General features: G+C 32.3%; 1 protein-coding gene across 5 annotated transcripts in view; it reads left to right on the top strand.

Annotated features, from left to right (window-relative positions):
- The first annotated feature begins 5,454 nt into the window (after positions 1-5,454).
- Positions 5,455-16,991, top strand: part of LOC107450498 (amiloride-sensitive sodium channel subunit beta) — a 32,648-nt gene continuing 21,111 nt past the window's right edge. For 2 of the 5 annotated variants that reach the window (XM_043054697.2, XM_016066307.3), the window contains exons 1-5: positions 5,455-5,608; positions 11,652-12,055; positions 12,753-12,819; positions 13,762-13,916; positions 14,855-14,973. In XM_043054697.2, the coding sequence (XP_042910631.1) occupies positions 11,691-12,055; positions 12,753-12,819; positions 13,762-13,916; positions 14,855-14,973 (706 nt within the window). In that variant the 5' untranslated portion in view covers positions 5,455-5,608; positions 11,652-11,690. Of the gene's footprint in view, positions 5,609-8,434; positions 8,654-11,651; positions 12,056-12,752; positions 12,820-13,761; positions 13,917-14,854; positions 14,974-16,991 lie in introns of all 5 variants that reach the window. The other 3 variants (XM_016066306.3, XM_016066311.3, XM_016066312.3) reach the window with 3 other exon arrangements.

Genomic DNA, 16,991 nt, shown 5'->3' with positions numbered 1-16,991 from the left:
AAATCCTCCCTCTCTATTTTTGCATCAGGAGATGACACTGGCTAAAATTAATTTGAGAAAAATTGTGTACCTTCAATAACATTTTGAAGTCAATGGCGGTAACCAATAAGAACGCGCATCACTGTGGTCTGTGCGGGCTGGATGCGGAATTCGTATCAACCAGCCATCGCTGGGATTCGAATCCAGTTCACCTCATTCAAAGGCATACGCTCTTTCCTCTGAGCCACAATGACTGAAATTAAATTTAAAATATTTTTATCCCATTGTTTAGAAGGTTTCATACGAGCGTTGTAAGACAGGATGAAAATACTGGTCTTTATCGTACAAAACTCTTGTCAAAACCTACATTTTTTAAGTAATACAAAGAGATTTTTACTAACAGTTTTATTAAATTTTATGCATCTTAAATGATTTTGAAAGCACATTTAAAAATAAAAAATTCAAAAAAAATTTGTTTTATCTACAGCTACATACTTAACCGAACATCAAGCAATAAATTTGTCATCATTTTGTCAATATTTAATGTTTGTAACATATCATGAAATACATAAATGTTATATGTTCGTCAAAATATTTTAATACCACATTGAGATATATTAAAATAAAATTCAGTCACACATAAACTTAAATTAGTTTCCAAGTGTTGAATCACATTCCATATTTTACACATTTAATTCTTTGTCAAAAACCTTAAGATATTTAAACATTTACAGGCTTAGCAATCTGCAAAGTTTGAACTGAGTATAACGTTAGCGATTCATTAAGTCAAACATTTTAAATATTTTTTTTTACAATTCATTGTTTTCCGAATACTATAAACTATTAAAAGAGTCAATCTGTACAATAACATCAAGTTTTATACGTCGAATTGATGAAGAAAAATGAACTTATTTCACCAAATCAAAAATTCTAATATTTTATGCCTAATTGAAGAAAACCTGAACTCTGACTGGCAGTTCTTGAAAATGGGACAAATTTAAATTAATGCTTAGTCATTTGACATAAATTTTTAGACACAAAAGTGGCACAGTATTAATGATAGACAATAATTAATCAGATAATGCAACTGAATTGATTGGAATTTAAATTCATGAATGTTTATATAGGCTAGGTAAAGAGAATTTTGAAAATTAAAACACTTTCACCTCAATTGTACCTCTTGTATTGCCTCAAATTTAAATTTACTACGAATAAAAATAGAGATTACCTCCCAAATTAAATAAAGGTGAAACTTGATAAATCGATAATTTTTAGAGTTTCTTTTTTAGATATTTCAACATTTCGAGCATTAGGAACTACAATATACACACTTTAAAAACTAATTTTGAAAATACAAATTTTGAAACTACGTTTTTCAAGCAGATTAAAGGAAAAATGTCATGTTTGATCTAAAACAAAAAATCTAGGCATTTGAGGTCTCTTAATTAGTCGTAAATTGACTGAATCTTTGGAAATTCTCTAGCACAAATCTAATATTTGAGCAGAATAGTTAGTCAATCTAAATATACATCTTTTCGACTAAGTTCCCTTTTGATTTCTATTTGACGGTCAGAAAAATATTCACTTAGTTCTGTTATAAAGAGTCAAAAATCTATTTAGAAAGTTGACGGCGATAAAATTTGGACGTACATTATTGCTCAGTAGCCAGAAAATTTTAAACTTTCATTACTGTGCACGGAGTTTCATTAGAGATTTGATAGTTCTAGCTAGTCGGAAAGTGATTAAGATTCAAACCTCACTGACAATAAAAAAAGCTAAAATATTTAAAACTGAGTATTAAGATATTAAGTTTATTTTAAAATAGTATGCATCTACGATTAATCAGTTTTGTACAATTTCAGATTTTTAAAAATAATTTGGAAGCTTTGGAAATTCTGTTTGAAAGAAAAAAATTCAAAATATGTCCCCAAATTTTTTAAATAACTTAAAAATTCATTCATTTGAGACTTTTAAGTTCAATTTATGCAATTGAATCAAATTTAAATACATTATTTTCCTAAAAAAAAGGAGACTATCTTAAAATTTACGTTATAACACAGTGGCATTGTATTTTGAGTATCAGGAAAGGTTATTTTACAAGAGATTAATATTTTTAAAAAAATGCAATTAAGCTTTAAATATTTGGTACACTGTGTGGTTGGTCTAAAGACGTTAAAAAGAAACTAAAACCTCGAAGACGATTTCAAAAAATAATGAAATCAAACCTAGAAAAAAAAAATCTTTTTTACTCTAATCATTGACTCACTTTCTTATTTCAATATTTCTTTTACGTCCAACAATTTAGTGTAGATTAAAATATCTTTCTTTAAATTTAGACACATAGAATTAAGCACTTGAAATCTTCAAGTATTATATTAACAAATCTAATTTTACAAACTGGAAAAAATAGTTTAAGAATATTACACTGGTAAGAATTAAAACAATACAAGTTAAGGAGAAAAAATGCTTATCTTTGTTTTCTTCATGTACTTTCACAGATCCAGCAAACGTTTCCTTTATTATTGTAGTAGCATCTCCAGTTAAATTATAATTTCCACAGAAATCATTACCATGTAACCTGAAACAAATAATAGCATTAAGAGATAGCGTCTTTACTTTTAAAAAACTAAAATTACAGATACTTAAATCATAAAAGGATAACATAAATAATAAAATTGCATCAAAAGGTTGTAAAATATCTTGAACGCTGTGCTTCAAGATGTTATTAAAGTTGTCTATTAATTCCTGTATTTTCTTTAAAGAAATACCTGCATTCTCTTATAAATTTTTGCTTAAAAAGATAACTTCAGTTTTAAACGTTCGTATATGTTGAGTACGGAACCAAATGTTGCTGGTCAAACACTCCTTAAAAATTAGATTTAGAAAACTTATTTTCTAACTACAGTTACAGCAGGCGCGAGAAAGCAAAGTTATTTTTTATAAAGTAAGTGAATTTGTTTCCATTAAGTAAAACGTAATGAGAAAGTAAATAAAAAGTAGTATTGTAAAACAGTATTTTATTAATAATTACAAAATATTAGTTAGGATAAAAGGATAATTTTAAAACAAAATAGCTTTTAAAAATTAGGTAAAAAGTAGAAGTCAAAAATTAGTTTTTAAATAGTTTTCCAAAAAACTGTTTTTCTAATAAATAGTTCAATCACTCTATAAAAAAAGACAAGAGCATGAAAATAAGTTTGATTTTTCTATTATGAATTTTTGCAATTTTTTTTAGGGATAAATTGCGAAATGATATTAATATTTAACAAATTTTAAACTTTTAACAAGCATTTTTATCATATCATATCATATTTTATCATGCATATCATATTTTAAATGCTTTTTATAGAATCTAAAATAAAATACAGCTCCTTTCTTTTAATTAAATTCTGAATGCGATGTACATATTAGGACTATAAGGATAATATTAAGATTAATTATTTAGTGTGCAGTAAAAAAAAATGAGGTCCATTTACTTCATGAAAATAATGTCAAAATAGCTTGAAAATAACAATAAGTATAACACTTTATTGAAGATTTAACTACTTATTTTATGCTCTTTGAACACGTAAAAAAGTAAACTGAAATACATTAAACTTTAAATATAATCCAGTAAAAACTTTGAAAACTTGACCTGCTAATTTAAAAAGAATATACTAGATGCAAGAAGTAACGATAGTAAACTTACCTTTTAGGATTGAACTTAGAAAACTTTCAGGGCCCACAAACTTCAATACGAAGGCATATTATTCAATTGCGTTTGCAATACTCGTGGGCAAAGAAAAATGAATCGATGAGCTTTTATATACGTTTTTTTAAAAAAATGTGCGTGAAATCACTTCCGGTCACTTGTGTTTGTTTAATTAGAGAAATTTTATATGTTTGGAACCGGGGCCTTCCATGCCGAGCGGTATCGCCCGCCAAACGGTCTTTTAAACGTGGAGGTGGCGGGTTCGAATCCCGCCGTAACACTGGATGTATTCTTTGGGATGTCCTTTTACTTGACAAAGGTTTATAAGCCTTAATTAAGCACACAAGCCTGCAAATGTTTATTGTATCAGTAAACAATATGCTTAGAACCTCCTCCTTGTGCTGGAAGTATTGTCCTTCTGATAACGCTTGCCCAGCAATGGACTGATCGTAAAGACGTGGCTCCCAGCGGAACACCGAAGTCAAGCATTACTGACTGCGGTCTGTAAGCGGGTGGGTGACCACTTTGATCATCATCCGTAGGGACCGAAGATGCGCGGTATCGGTCCACGTTAAACTGTGCCATCGTAAAGTGCTCGACTTTGCGCGCAGGTCGTCGGGCTACCAAAGATGGGGAGCCATCCCCTCTGCAGAGGATCAAATTGCGAAGGCACGTCTTCAGATCATCCTCGGGGATGTCTCCCAGATCGTCGCCAATAGCTCATTGTGCAGCTCTAGTGCGACGTAAATCAAATACCTAACTACCTTCTGATAACGCTATGAACAATTCCGTCAAACGCTGTGAACGTTGCGGGCCGTAAGTTCGATATATCTTTGAACTGTACTTTCTTATTTAGTAATTTCTGATCACAAGAATTATCACTTTGTATCGAGCACGCATGCACGTACGGTTGAATAAATAATTGTCGTCTTCGTGGCAACAAAATAGTGTCAATACGCTGAACACTTTGAAGTGTGAAGGCGTCGGATTCCTACTCCAAACCCTGAATATATAGGTCCTTTTTTTATCTGATGTCTATTCCCTTATCCCTTAATGGCAAATAATTGAGTACACAGGATTTTATTTATTGTTATATACTAGCTTGTATGCTCTTTTCAGGAGGCCGGAATATAGCTCGGATGGTAGAGCGTTGGACATGTCGAGAGATCTTGAGTTCGATCGCCTCCGGCAGAAGACGGGTTGGAAGGAGGTTTTCAAAATGATGACTAGTGCACGTTAAATCTGTCCGGGTCACAAAGTCTACCAAATTCCTATAACAAATCAATACCTCTGGGTGTACTGGATCTTAGATTGATCATGCTCTGGTTCAGGTCGAAATTATAATCTGTGGATGGGTGGTATGTAAATGTGTCTTCCCTGTCAAACGGGTAGTGACGTATGAATGTTGTCTCCCGATCATCCTCAGAGATGTTTCTCACACTGTCGCCAATAGCCCATTGTGCAGCTCTAGTGCGACGTAAATAAATGTACCTGTATGCTCTTCAGGAAGTACTGCTTATAAGATCTTGTCAATTTGTAGAACAGATAGTTCAAGTAAGAGAAAAACATCAGAAAGATGCATCCAGGATTGTTGCGGAATTCGAACCCGCTACGCCCACGCTGCAGAAGACTTTTCGGAATGGCGAGACTACTCAGAGATGAATAATGTGCATCAATATGATTCGCTTCAATTGCCAGGGTGGCCGTGAATCAAAGAACTTGATCATTAACAGAAAAAAGTCACGGATTCTTTCTACGAGAGTTACTGAATGAACTACACTGAAGTTACCAGTTGAAAAGTTTATCATTTAACAAGGGCTTTTAACTTTACATACACAAAAGCTTTTAACTTTAGAACTAGAGAGGGTCTTATATTTTGCCGGGATGAAATCGGTAACAACTGGTTTTTACTACTAGTCGAAACTTCTTTCGGAAAAGGTAAGTATAGGTACTTTATTTACGTTGCACTGTGGCTGCACAATTGGGTTATTGGCTGGCCTCAACAAAAACTCAAAATTCTAGGAATTATAACAACTGTGCTTTCTTAGGTTTGACAATTATGTTTAAATAATTATTTTTTTTAAAAAATTAAATTACTTTCTTGCTTGAGTAGTAAATATTCAGAGTTTTCGTTGTGGGCGGGTAACAAATATTTTGAAAGCAGATTTTTTTTTAATTAACAAATGATACAGTAATAATATCAAAATTTAATAATAATATTTTTCTTTGCCTCTCAATCAGATTTTGTCTCTGAAATTGTTTTTTCTTCTCAGTTGCTCTTTCAACTTTTTCTTCCTCGCTTTCTCTCTTTTTTGTTGATAATCTGCAAACTACTTAAGGGGATTTTCTTCGATTTCTTTCGGATAATTTCATGATCTTCTTCTGCTATTCCTTCTCCGGGAAAAGAGACTAATGTATATGTTACCGGCAAAGTATGCAATCCGGCATTATATATAATGCCTGAAACTAGCCGGCAAAGTATGAAAAGATTTATATTTCACACATTGCCTAGGCATTCTACAGAATGCCGGATGCTATTTAGGCAAAATATGAAATAAGCGTCCTGATGAGTACTATTATGTAAATGATGTGCATGTTACTGTGAATGACCGAAATCGGTGGTTATTGACTTTCACCGGTGAAAGTTGACAATCACATAGTCGCTTTGCTGAATATCCGAAATATGTATTACATCCGATTTGATATTAATTTATTCGTGGATATGATTACATTTATTCGATATTTTAATACTTACTGACGATAGATTTGAAGAAACATCAGTGTTTGGAGTATCGGGCAAATATATACCGGGCAATGATACTTGACCTTAAAAAAATATCAGTGTAGGGTATACCGTTCAAATGTATACCAAACAGTGGCACTTGACCTTAAAAATCATCAGTGTAGGGTATACCGGGCAGTGGCACTTAACTAGACCTAGTATAAATTTAGGACATTCACCAAAGATCTAGTCATACTAGGTCTAGTTAGGTGCCACTGCCCGGTATACATTTGCCCGGTATACCCTACAGTGAAGTTTTGAAGGTCAAGCTTCTTTCAAAGCAGGGCAACACTCTCACCTAAATAGTTTGAGTTTCTGGTCTGGACGAACCCTTTCGAGGGTATTAACTTTAATTCTGCACTCACTTGCAGAAGATTAAAATTTAAAATATAACTGGAATTTAAAAACTGGAATTTTTCTTGTGTTTTATGTGTATTATTATCTGTATATCTGCGTGTGTATATATATATATATATATATTAAATAAAATTATAGAGAAAACATGGAAAATAGTAAAGATTAAGGAAAAGAGAAGAAATATTATTAAAATAAAATAAAATGTAAAACAAATTCTAAAATTTAGCATTTTGTTTCAATTTTCTTCGTTTTTATTCTCTTTACTTTTTATCTTTTTTATCTTCATTGTGTTTTTGGACAATGACTTGGGGGCCATTCTCAAATTCATCACGAATTAAGAAAATCTTTGCAGATAGAATGTTAAAAATTTCTTTTTTTATTTTTTATTTATGAGCCAATTTTCTAAATTTTACAATTATTGGATAGAAGAAGACAAAACTACGTAATTAATCAATTAAAATGCTGAAAATATTTAGATAAAGTGGAAATATCGGAATATTTTGGGGGGGAATTTTTTACTGGGAAGTAACACTTCTTCTTATAATTTTAAATATCATACTTTGCAATCTTTCAATATTAAAAAAAAATCAAGGGTGTGTTAAATGAAGTTTCATTAACTCAAATGAAGATTTAAAAAAAGAAGAAAAAATGTCATATAATTAGAAACATTTTCGTAGATTACTCAAAAACAGTCAACCCAATTAAAATGTCCCACGAAAACTACATTTGATGTAAATGTTACCGTTAATGGCCATTTTCACCGGTGAATACTAACAATCACATAGTTGCTTTGGTGTATATAAGAAATATTTGTTTTATCCGATTTGATCTTAATTTATCACTTGATATTTTTACATTTATTCGATATTTTAATNCATTAAATATTAGTGTCAGTATATATATATATGATAGAAACTAATAACTAAACTGTGTGAAAGAAAATTAAGTCAATATATTGTTTAAAACCAATTAAGGAGGGGTTGAATAATTAGAATACAACTGTGCAATTGGTTGGGTAACCATTAAAGTTTATATGTTGTAAAAGATAATTTTGAATGGCCTAGTCTTATATATTTTTGCAAAATGATCTTTTCTAAAAATCGTATTTTATGCTGCATATTATTTTTGGACAAACTAGATTTACATTTCTGTGCAATTTTTTTTTTTTTTTTTTGATTCGCTTAAATAATTAGAGATAAATGAAGTAGTGCATTAAAGAGCACACTCCTGTCTGCTGGTACCCTATGTTTCAGATTGCCCTTGAATTTCAGGGCCAAAAAACTCCGGAATGCAAATTGTTCAAAGGAATTAGCCATGATGATTTTATAAGTTAAAATATTGTCTGCACAAATGAATCAGCCTATTTAAAGTTGTTTTTTTCGAACCATTAAGGTGCTATCTTAGCACGCGCAAAAATTCCGCATCGAAATTTTTTTGTTTTTCTTCCATTTTGAACATTGTATTTTTCAGGTAATTTTACCTTTACTTATAAATGTGGGCACATAAGATCACTTGTCATATCTTTTAAAGGATTCCGGGGGGGAGGGACATTTTAGGCTGCTACAGTATTTTTTACTCACATTCAAGAGACTCATTAAGGTTGATCTCCTTCAATTTGATTTCAGAATGAAGTTGACCTATATCCTGAATGGACCGAAGGGAAAAAAATGCATTGCTTTGTATTGCTCATTATCTAACAGAAAAATGTCTGCATTTTTAATAAATGTAGTTAGCTCTATCCATGTTTCCATAACGACATGGAAAACTTCTAAAAAGGCTCTTATGTTTTTGTGACTCACAAAAGATTACATATTTCATAAAAAGAAGAAGCGTTTTGCCCACAGGTAGGAATTCACTTTCATTAATTGTTAACTTTAGAATGAACATTTAATTCAATATTTATTTTAATTTTTTTACTACCCTAGGAGTTTTAATTTGACATTAAAGTGTATGAAATTTTGAAAAGAGAGAAAAAAAATTCTCTACTTTTATTGTTCAGAAAAAATTTTGAATTATGTTTATTAAAAGCAGTGTAGTGTTTTATCATAATCGACCCATTTCTTTTAATTTTGCAGTTTTTAATCTCTTTTTTTTTTCAATGATTTAAGTTCTTAAGATATAATAAAATTTAATATAAATAGAAAATACAATACATTACAAGATATTGTATTCTTATTTATTATTCTTACATATTATATGAATACTGCCCTTAAACGTATATGTATTCTTACATATACTTAACATATACTTAACATATTCTTACATAAACTTAATATGTATTCTTACATATTATATGAATTCACATCAATAGATATTACAGTGGGAATAAGTCAGCTGAAATGTAGAAAATCACAGGATGTTTAAAAAAAATAGTATTTTTCAGAGAGTAATGACGGAAAATGTCGTTTTTACTTTCAATTACGTAGCTCAGATGAACTCATAAATACAATGAAATACTTCTTTTTAAAAAAGATAAATTCATTAAATTTAATTAATAATTTTTAAGTGTTGCATAAAAATGGTAAGCTGTAATTTTTAGCATAATATAGAATATTTTCAAATTGTATATCTTCGCAGTTCGGTCATGAAACACAATGCGCTTCACTTAAATAATACATCCATGAGTTAACCTGAATATCACTTCTCATAATTTTTTAGAACAATGAAAAACTCAGGTGGATAAATCTAATTTTATATATTCTTCGCTTTGCAAAGGTTCTTTAAGATGCATATATCGTCTGGCATTTCAGGCATCCAATTAGTTACGTGCCATAAAGCCGTTTGAGAAGAAACTTAGATGTCAATTGAAGCACAATTCGTTGGTTAATTATGTTCGAACCACAGTTCTAGAAAATGATTGTGAGTTCTGTTTTGGAATGGCTGTTTTATTAAAATCCAGTGCTGTCTTCGCAATCCTTGGCTCCTACAAAATGGGAGATAAGACTTTCTTGAAAACGCTTACATGTTTACAAAGAATCGTAGACGCTCAGGGTATAGAGTTCTCACCTCCGAATGAGGCGTTAGAATCCCAGAGATGGCTGGTCGAAATCAAGAGAATGTCGACTTTCACAGGTGAATGCCAGCAATCACATAGTCGCTCTGGTGAATGTCTGAAATCTTTGTTATTATCCGATTTGATATTAATTTATTCGTTGATATTATTCGATATTTAATTATATCTGCTGAAGGTAGACTTGGAGTAACATCAGTGTTCGGAATACCGGGAAAATGTATTCCGGGTAATGGCATTGAACCTTAAAAAAACATAAGTGTAGGGTATACCGGACAGTGGCACTTAGCTAAACCTAATATATATTTCGGACATTTACCAAAGCGACTATGTATATTGTAGGCCTTATAGTTAGTCTATAGTAGCTGATTTTGTGGAGTGTAGAAAAATCCAAAATGGCTGACGAATTTTTGAAATCGGAGGGAAACTTAGCGACAGGACTTTGTAAGATTTTTGTGTGGGACTACCAGAGTTCCCCATTAACACATCCCAATGGGTACTGACATTCTAATAATAAGTTTAGTTCCAAAACAAATCACTATTTCCACACAAAAAACGAAATATTTAAAAAATCATATTTTTTCCTAAATATTTTTATATTTTGACACATCCAAATTTCTTATTTTCTATTTCAAAAGCATTACTTTATACACATTTTATTGAAATAATGAATGCTCTAGCCCAGGGGTTTCCAACTTGCATGAGGCCGGAGGCCACAATTAAAAACACAAATCGAATGGCGGGCCGCAACTTTATCAAAAAGTTTTGTAGGACTCTTTTATGTTTGAAGCAACATTAAATATTAGTGTCAGAGTTTTACCAAGTTGTACAAAACAAAAGTGTTGATTTACAAATTAAAATAGGAAGTAGATTTTTAAAATATTTAATTTTTATTAAAAGCATTTTTAAAAATAGTAAACAAATAATAAAAATCCGGGCTACAATAACTTAATGTGCACCTATGTATTAAACAATTAATGTGCAACAGATATCTAATTGTTAAGGTATTAAAACTTACATAGTAGCATACGAAATATTCAATGAGAAAATTGAGGTTCGTCTGCTGCAACCACCAGAGAATAGATTTTGCAATTTAAATTTAAAATTGACAAACGCGTGTGAAAATATTTTCGTCCAAAATGAGTGGTTTCAAAAAGTTAAATCGGAGAATTTCTTCGAGAAAATTTCTATTCACCAAATCTACGATTTTANTTGTATTTGAATAAATATTTTCTTGGATGCAAAACCTGAAAAATAAATTTCTTTGCACAGTTGGTATATTAAATTTCACAGAAGCGAAGAAACTAGGTTTTTATGAACGAGAAAAGTATTTTAAACACATCTAGATTTTTTGCGAAAATATTCCTAAAAAAAATGACAACTAATATATTTTAGTTCGAGATTATATTTTAATATATTTTAATATATTTTAGTTTACAAAATATTTAATATATTTAATATATTAATTTAATATATTTTAGTTTATTTAATATATTTTAGTTTACAAAAAAAGGATTCGCGTTCCGGATGCGGCCCCCGGGCCGCCAGTTGGAAAACCCTGCTCTAGCCCTAATAGTTCACTTGAAGTAGCAGTCTTTATTAATCTTAGAAAAATCCAATACGGCCGGCTTCTTTTTCAAAATGGTGGAAAATCTATCTACAGATCTTTAGGGATTTTCATCTGAGACCACTTGACCTCCCCCCCCCCAAAAAAAAATTTTCCAATTTGTCCCTACTTATTATTTTGAATATTTGGGTTTGGTCAAATATTCGTTGAATTTGACGGAACTATTAGAAAATACCTGGTACGATGTTTGACTTTTTTTCCTCAGCTCATCCAAAATGCAACAGAAGTTCTAGAACCATGCATAATGGCCTACACTGTGAGAGTCTGCCCTACCCATGGAAGGGTGTGGTTTCCATCATCATCCGATCGGAGGAAGAAGAGGAAGAAGAACGAATTGTCGGATTCCGACGAAGAGAAGACGGTCTGGGAATATTGCAGAAAAGTGTTCGGAAGTTCCTCTGTGAGTGGTGTCAATCATATAGCACTCGCCAAAACTAAGAGGAGGAGATTCTTCTGGGCTTTCATCTTCCTGGCCACTCTCGTTGGCTTCTTCTATCAGTTTGGCGCCTTTCTTCTCCAATACAGAGAGTTTCAATCCATTGTTCAAATAGATATACAGAACGCTGGATCGCTCATGTTTCCTGCCGTCACTCTCTGCAACGCCAACAGGTACTTCATGATTGAATGTCTATTTAAACTCTTATTTCCCTCCATTTTTCACAGGATAGTTATAATCACCTTTATTTCAAGTATAATCACTGCTACAAGAGTACCAAAAAAAGATAACAGAGAACGATCCATCTCTAATTCAGCGCCCCCATAGGTATAATTTGTTATGAGAACATGAAGGACTATGTGACCCGACAGATTTAACATGTGTCAGTCACCATTTACTACACGGGGAGTCTTCGGTCGGCTGGATTTGAACTCCGGTTCTCATGAACTTGAATCCAGCGCCCTGCCAACCAGGCTATTCTGGTCCATTTTAGTCTCGCGTAAAATATTAATGTACAAACATTTTGTGTTGTTCAGAACAAGCACTTTTAAATTAATACTAAATGCCTAATTTGATAGTTGCCAGATTTGGCAAATGAGAAGTGTTTCATCTTTCGAAGATTCGTCCCATGAATTAAAAGAAAATGAGTAAACGCCCACGAAAGTGGTGCAGCCGATTCAGAAGACACACTTCAGAATCGGAAACAAATATGCATATTCTCTTAATGACGTTCTAGGAGTATACAGTCTTTAACAATTTTTTACAGCTCCCAGAACGTCATTAAAAGATTATGCAATTGTAGTTCCGATTTTGAAGTGTGTGTGTGTACAAATAAAGCATTGACGCATATCTTTTTTTTTTTCTTTCTAGATTCAAGAAATCCTCATTTTGTAGCAAGTTTCGTGATTTCTGCCCTCGAAATTTATCTGCAATGGATGTGAGTATATATATTAAAAAAAAAATTTTTTTTTCACTTACAAAAGACTTTTGAAATGTTGACTAAAATGTATGAAAATATTATTCAAATTTTGGTGTTCAAAATTAAAAGAATTTTTAGATTTATTCGGTTATCAACAAAATTAATTAACCGATTTTGAAAGATTTTTATATCCTTGGGCCGGGCAGGGTTGACTCAACCTTTCATCCCTTCAGTGGGTCGATAAATGAGTACTCCAGTGTTTTGTTCCAAGTACCCTAGTGTTTAGTACGCGGAACCCCAGTGTTTAGTTCCAAGCATGCTTGGGAACTAAACACTGGGGGTTCCGCGTTCGGCTGACCAAATGACCGGAACATCTGCTCCTGCACCCCAGAGCCCAAGGTCAAGAAAACTGAGATCGGCACAGTAGGTCTTGGCCCTCTATGGTCTGTCGCGCCATTGAGTTTAGTTCTTTTAGCCTTGTAATTTTGGACCTATCCAGAAGACAAAGAAACTCCTGGATCAGTACCCCAGGTGTATTGATTTATTATGGGAACATGGAGGACTTTGTGACTCGACAGATTTAATGCGCACTAGTCACCATTTACTACACAGGGAATCTTCGGTCGGCAAGGATCAAACCCGCGACCTCTTGGACTTGGGCCCAGTGCCCTACCAACCAGCCTATACCGGCCTAGAGTAAGCATTGGGTTAAACAAGCCTTCGTGGAGGACTTTAAATGAACGCTTTCATCAAAGAGGCATTATAAACTATCAACTTTTGAGGAAGCACTGTAATGGGTGAGCGCCATGGAATCAGAATTCGTACTGACCAGCCATCATAATCGAATAAATTATTTTAATTTTGAACACCGGTGAGCATGAGATAATTCGCTTGCTACTTAAAATGCTTGCTGATTAAAATGATGTACTAGAGATTAAAATGTCCCTTTTTCATCTCTAGTCTTTAACAGAGAAGGAGCTTTTCAACTTTCAGTTGACTATTCTAAGGGAAGGTCGTTCCGATCTAAGACACTCATTGGGACATTCCATGGAAGATCTGCTGGTCAGTTGTGCTTTTACAGGCAAGCCAACTATCAGAGGAGATGCCTGCTTTCGGTAAATATCTAGCATTTTGCAATGTTAAATGCTTCCTCAAATTTAAACATTTTATTTGTATTTTAACACAAAAAAGAAAGTGTTGATTGATAACAATTCGCTAATATTTAAAAAAAAAAAAACTTTATTTTACGTTATAACAATGTTTCCTTTAATGGTTACATACGTTCTTCGTCTTGGTTCATTGTGCGCATGCGCATTCATTCTCCAGCAACTGCTTGATACAAAAAGTAGTGTGACGAAACACTCGTGCTTGCTGTAATCAGGACGTGAAGCATCGTTTCTTGACATTTTTTTTTAGTGGAAAGTGGTTGACTCCATCTTTTTCTATTCAGAAACAATCACGCTTATGCACACATGACCCAGTAAAGTTGGGTTTCTTATGATACAATCAAGAACAGTTCGTTCAGAACAGTGTTAAAATAAACAAGTTTGTAATTCAAACATACGCATAGCAAGACAGACTCATTAGGCTTTACACAACAGAAGCGGAATTAAATATTTCATAAATTAGAAATTAAAATATCCTTATTATATAACTGACTGCTAACTTAAATAGACGTTCAACTAACACAGCCTTTTGATCTGTTCAACTACAGGCCCTGGCCAAATTATTAGATGCACTGTAAGATTCAGTGTAATTTGATCGAATTATTATCTGATATAATCAATATTCTGTATTTATATAATAAATCGTCGAATTTATCCAATAGTCGAATTTGCATTACATACCGTCTAATTTAACCAATTGATACACGTACGTAAACGAGTGCAAACCGGTTTCAGTCACGTAAAAACAATAAATTGACCTGATAATAACGATTTTACATATAATCTTATAGTGCGTCTAGTAATTTTTTCAGGGACTGTATAATATTTAAAATTGAAAAAATCTGTTAGTCTGATGTCTTAAAAAATGAAGGGAGGATTTGTTGCAGAAGATTCAAGGAGTTCTATGATCCAGACTTGGGTAACTGCTACACGCTGTCACCCCTCCCCACCGATGGTGAAGAGGAACTCAGATCTACGGAAGCAGACGTTTGGCAGAAAATGAGTGGTAAGCCATTCTCTAACACTTATTAGGAGCAAATAAACGAACAATTGAAACATAAAGTTTTTGAAATAAGGTAAAAATTGAAAGAATAACATCGGAAACTGTCATTATATTAGTTACATTTTCAATTAACTGATTCGAATCTCGCTATTGGTTCCACACTATTGATTCTTACTCAATATTCACATAAGCATTTACTTTGTTGACTTAATGTCTGATTCTAAAAATATGTTTGTAGGTTACATATCAGAGATACTACTTCAACAGAACGTGATAAGTTAGCGCAAAAAGTCGCACTTGTACGTTAGCTTCTGCATGTAAGATTTGAAGATACTGCGCATGCTCACGTTAATTTTAGATGCTACGTTATGTTGGTGTAGTTTATTCCACGAAGACAAAGCTACTGGCACGCTGTTTATAGCTAATAAATGCTGTTTTCTGTTTAAGCCGACCTTCAAACTGAAGACATGGAATGAGAATTTGAAGAAATGTATTTAACTCGTAGGTTAGATTTTCTGATACTTAATTAAAACAAGAATAACAAAAAACTTCGTTGAAATTATGAAATTCTCTTTTATTTGCAACCCGGGAAGAGGTTTACAGGATCTCTCTGGTTCATACCTTAAAAATAAACTCACTAACTTGTATAATAAAAGTTAAAAATGAAAAAAAAAAGAATTCTAAAAAAATTATCAAACAGCAGTGGTCGCCATAGCAACGCATGCTAAGAGGACGCATGCGCACTATGTACTGTGACTCTTGAACAGTATTGACGAAATTTAGAAATTAATCGTGCTATATAACTACTGATTTACCTATGTAATTTAAAGCAAACTACTGTAAATTATTTGTGGACCTCATGCAGGAACTAAATTTCTTTAATCTTCGGTCACAAATCTAAATAATATGCCTCATTCTTTCTTTATCCCTGACTTCATCAAAATCTACCAAATATTTCTCCTCACAAAACAGCAGTTTTACATCGAGCAAAGAATCTTGAGTCGTATGCTACAGCTTTGTAAAGATCGTCTACGCCTATTGTAAATGTTTGTTTTGATTTTGTGGTTCAAAGTTAAAATGACATTCCACTACGATAGCGTTTTTTACTTGCGGATTTTGGCAAAATCTATTATTTTCCCTTACGAAAGTTCCATATTTTATCAATAGTGCATGCGTACTAGAAGTGAGCATACACAATTACTTAAAACCTTACGTACAGAAACTAACGTGAATTTGCGAAATCTCCCTATTATAAACATTTCGTTAAATATTCCCGACTTGATCTGTCATGATCCCTTACATAGAGGTACTGATCTCAAAATAAAAATAGTTGAAAGGAAACAAATCAAAAATTTTAAAAATTCTTCTTTTTTCTCTTTATAGGTGTTATAGATCGAACACCAATTGGGAATTATTTAAAACATAATTAAAGTTGCTTAAGGTTGAGTGCTTTAATTATTGAAACAATAAAAAAAAAACTTAATTTAAACCATTTTTTTAATAACAATAATAAAAAAGGATAATAATAAAAAATTCAACTGGCAACTCGAAATTAGCAATTTTGGAGCTCGAATATGAATAAACAGAACGTGTAAAAAAGAAAAGAATGAGTAAATAAAATGTTTTTTTCTTAGAACTAGTGACGCCATCTGTTGGCGTTTATTGAAGTTACGGTCCACCACACTCTTCAAGTGGACTAAAAACACAAATATTGGCATCACCCCTACAATCCAAAAACACTTCGAAAAGACATACGCTGAGGGGGGGGGAGGGTAATTGAAGTGATTGCAAAATCAGAGAATAGTTCTTGTGAAATGAAATTTTGAATATACGAATTTTTGAAAATGTTAGAACTCAGAAACTATCTGACTGAACGTGCACAAACTTTTGTATTTTCCCATATAAAACTACATTCTTTAAAAATGATGTAAAAATTTTAATAATTGTAATTAATTATTTTTTTGAGTTCAATTAAAAAAATATATAAAATAACAAATAATTATATTAAAAAACGTTCTTGC

Source organism: Parasteatoda tepidariorum, chromosome 4 (genome assembly GCF_043381705.1).
Source record: "Parasteatoda tepidariorum isolate YZ-2023 chromosome 4, CAS_Ptep_4.0, whole genome shotgun sequence".
Taxonomy (NCBI): Eukaryota; Metazoa; Arthropoda; class Arachnida; order Araneae; family Theridiidae; genus Parasteatoda; species Parasteatoda tepidariorum.
The sequence above is the reverse complement of the archived record's forward strand: the minus strand, read 5'-3'. Positions and strand labels throughout refer to the sequence as shown.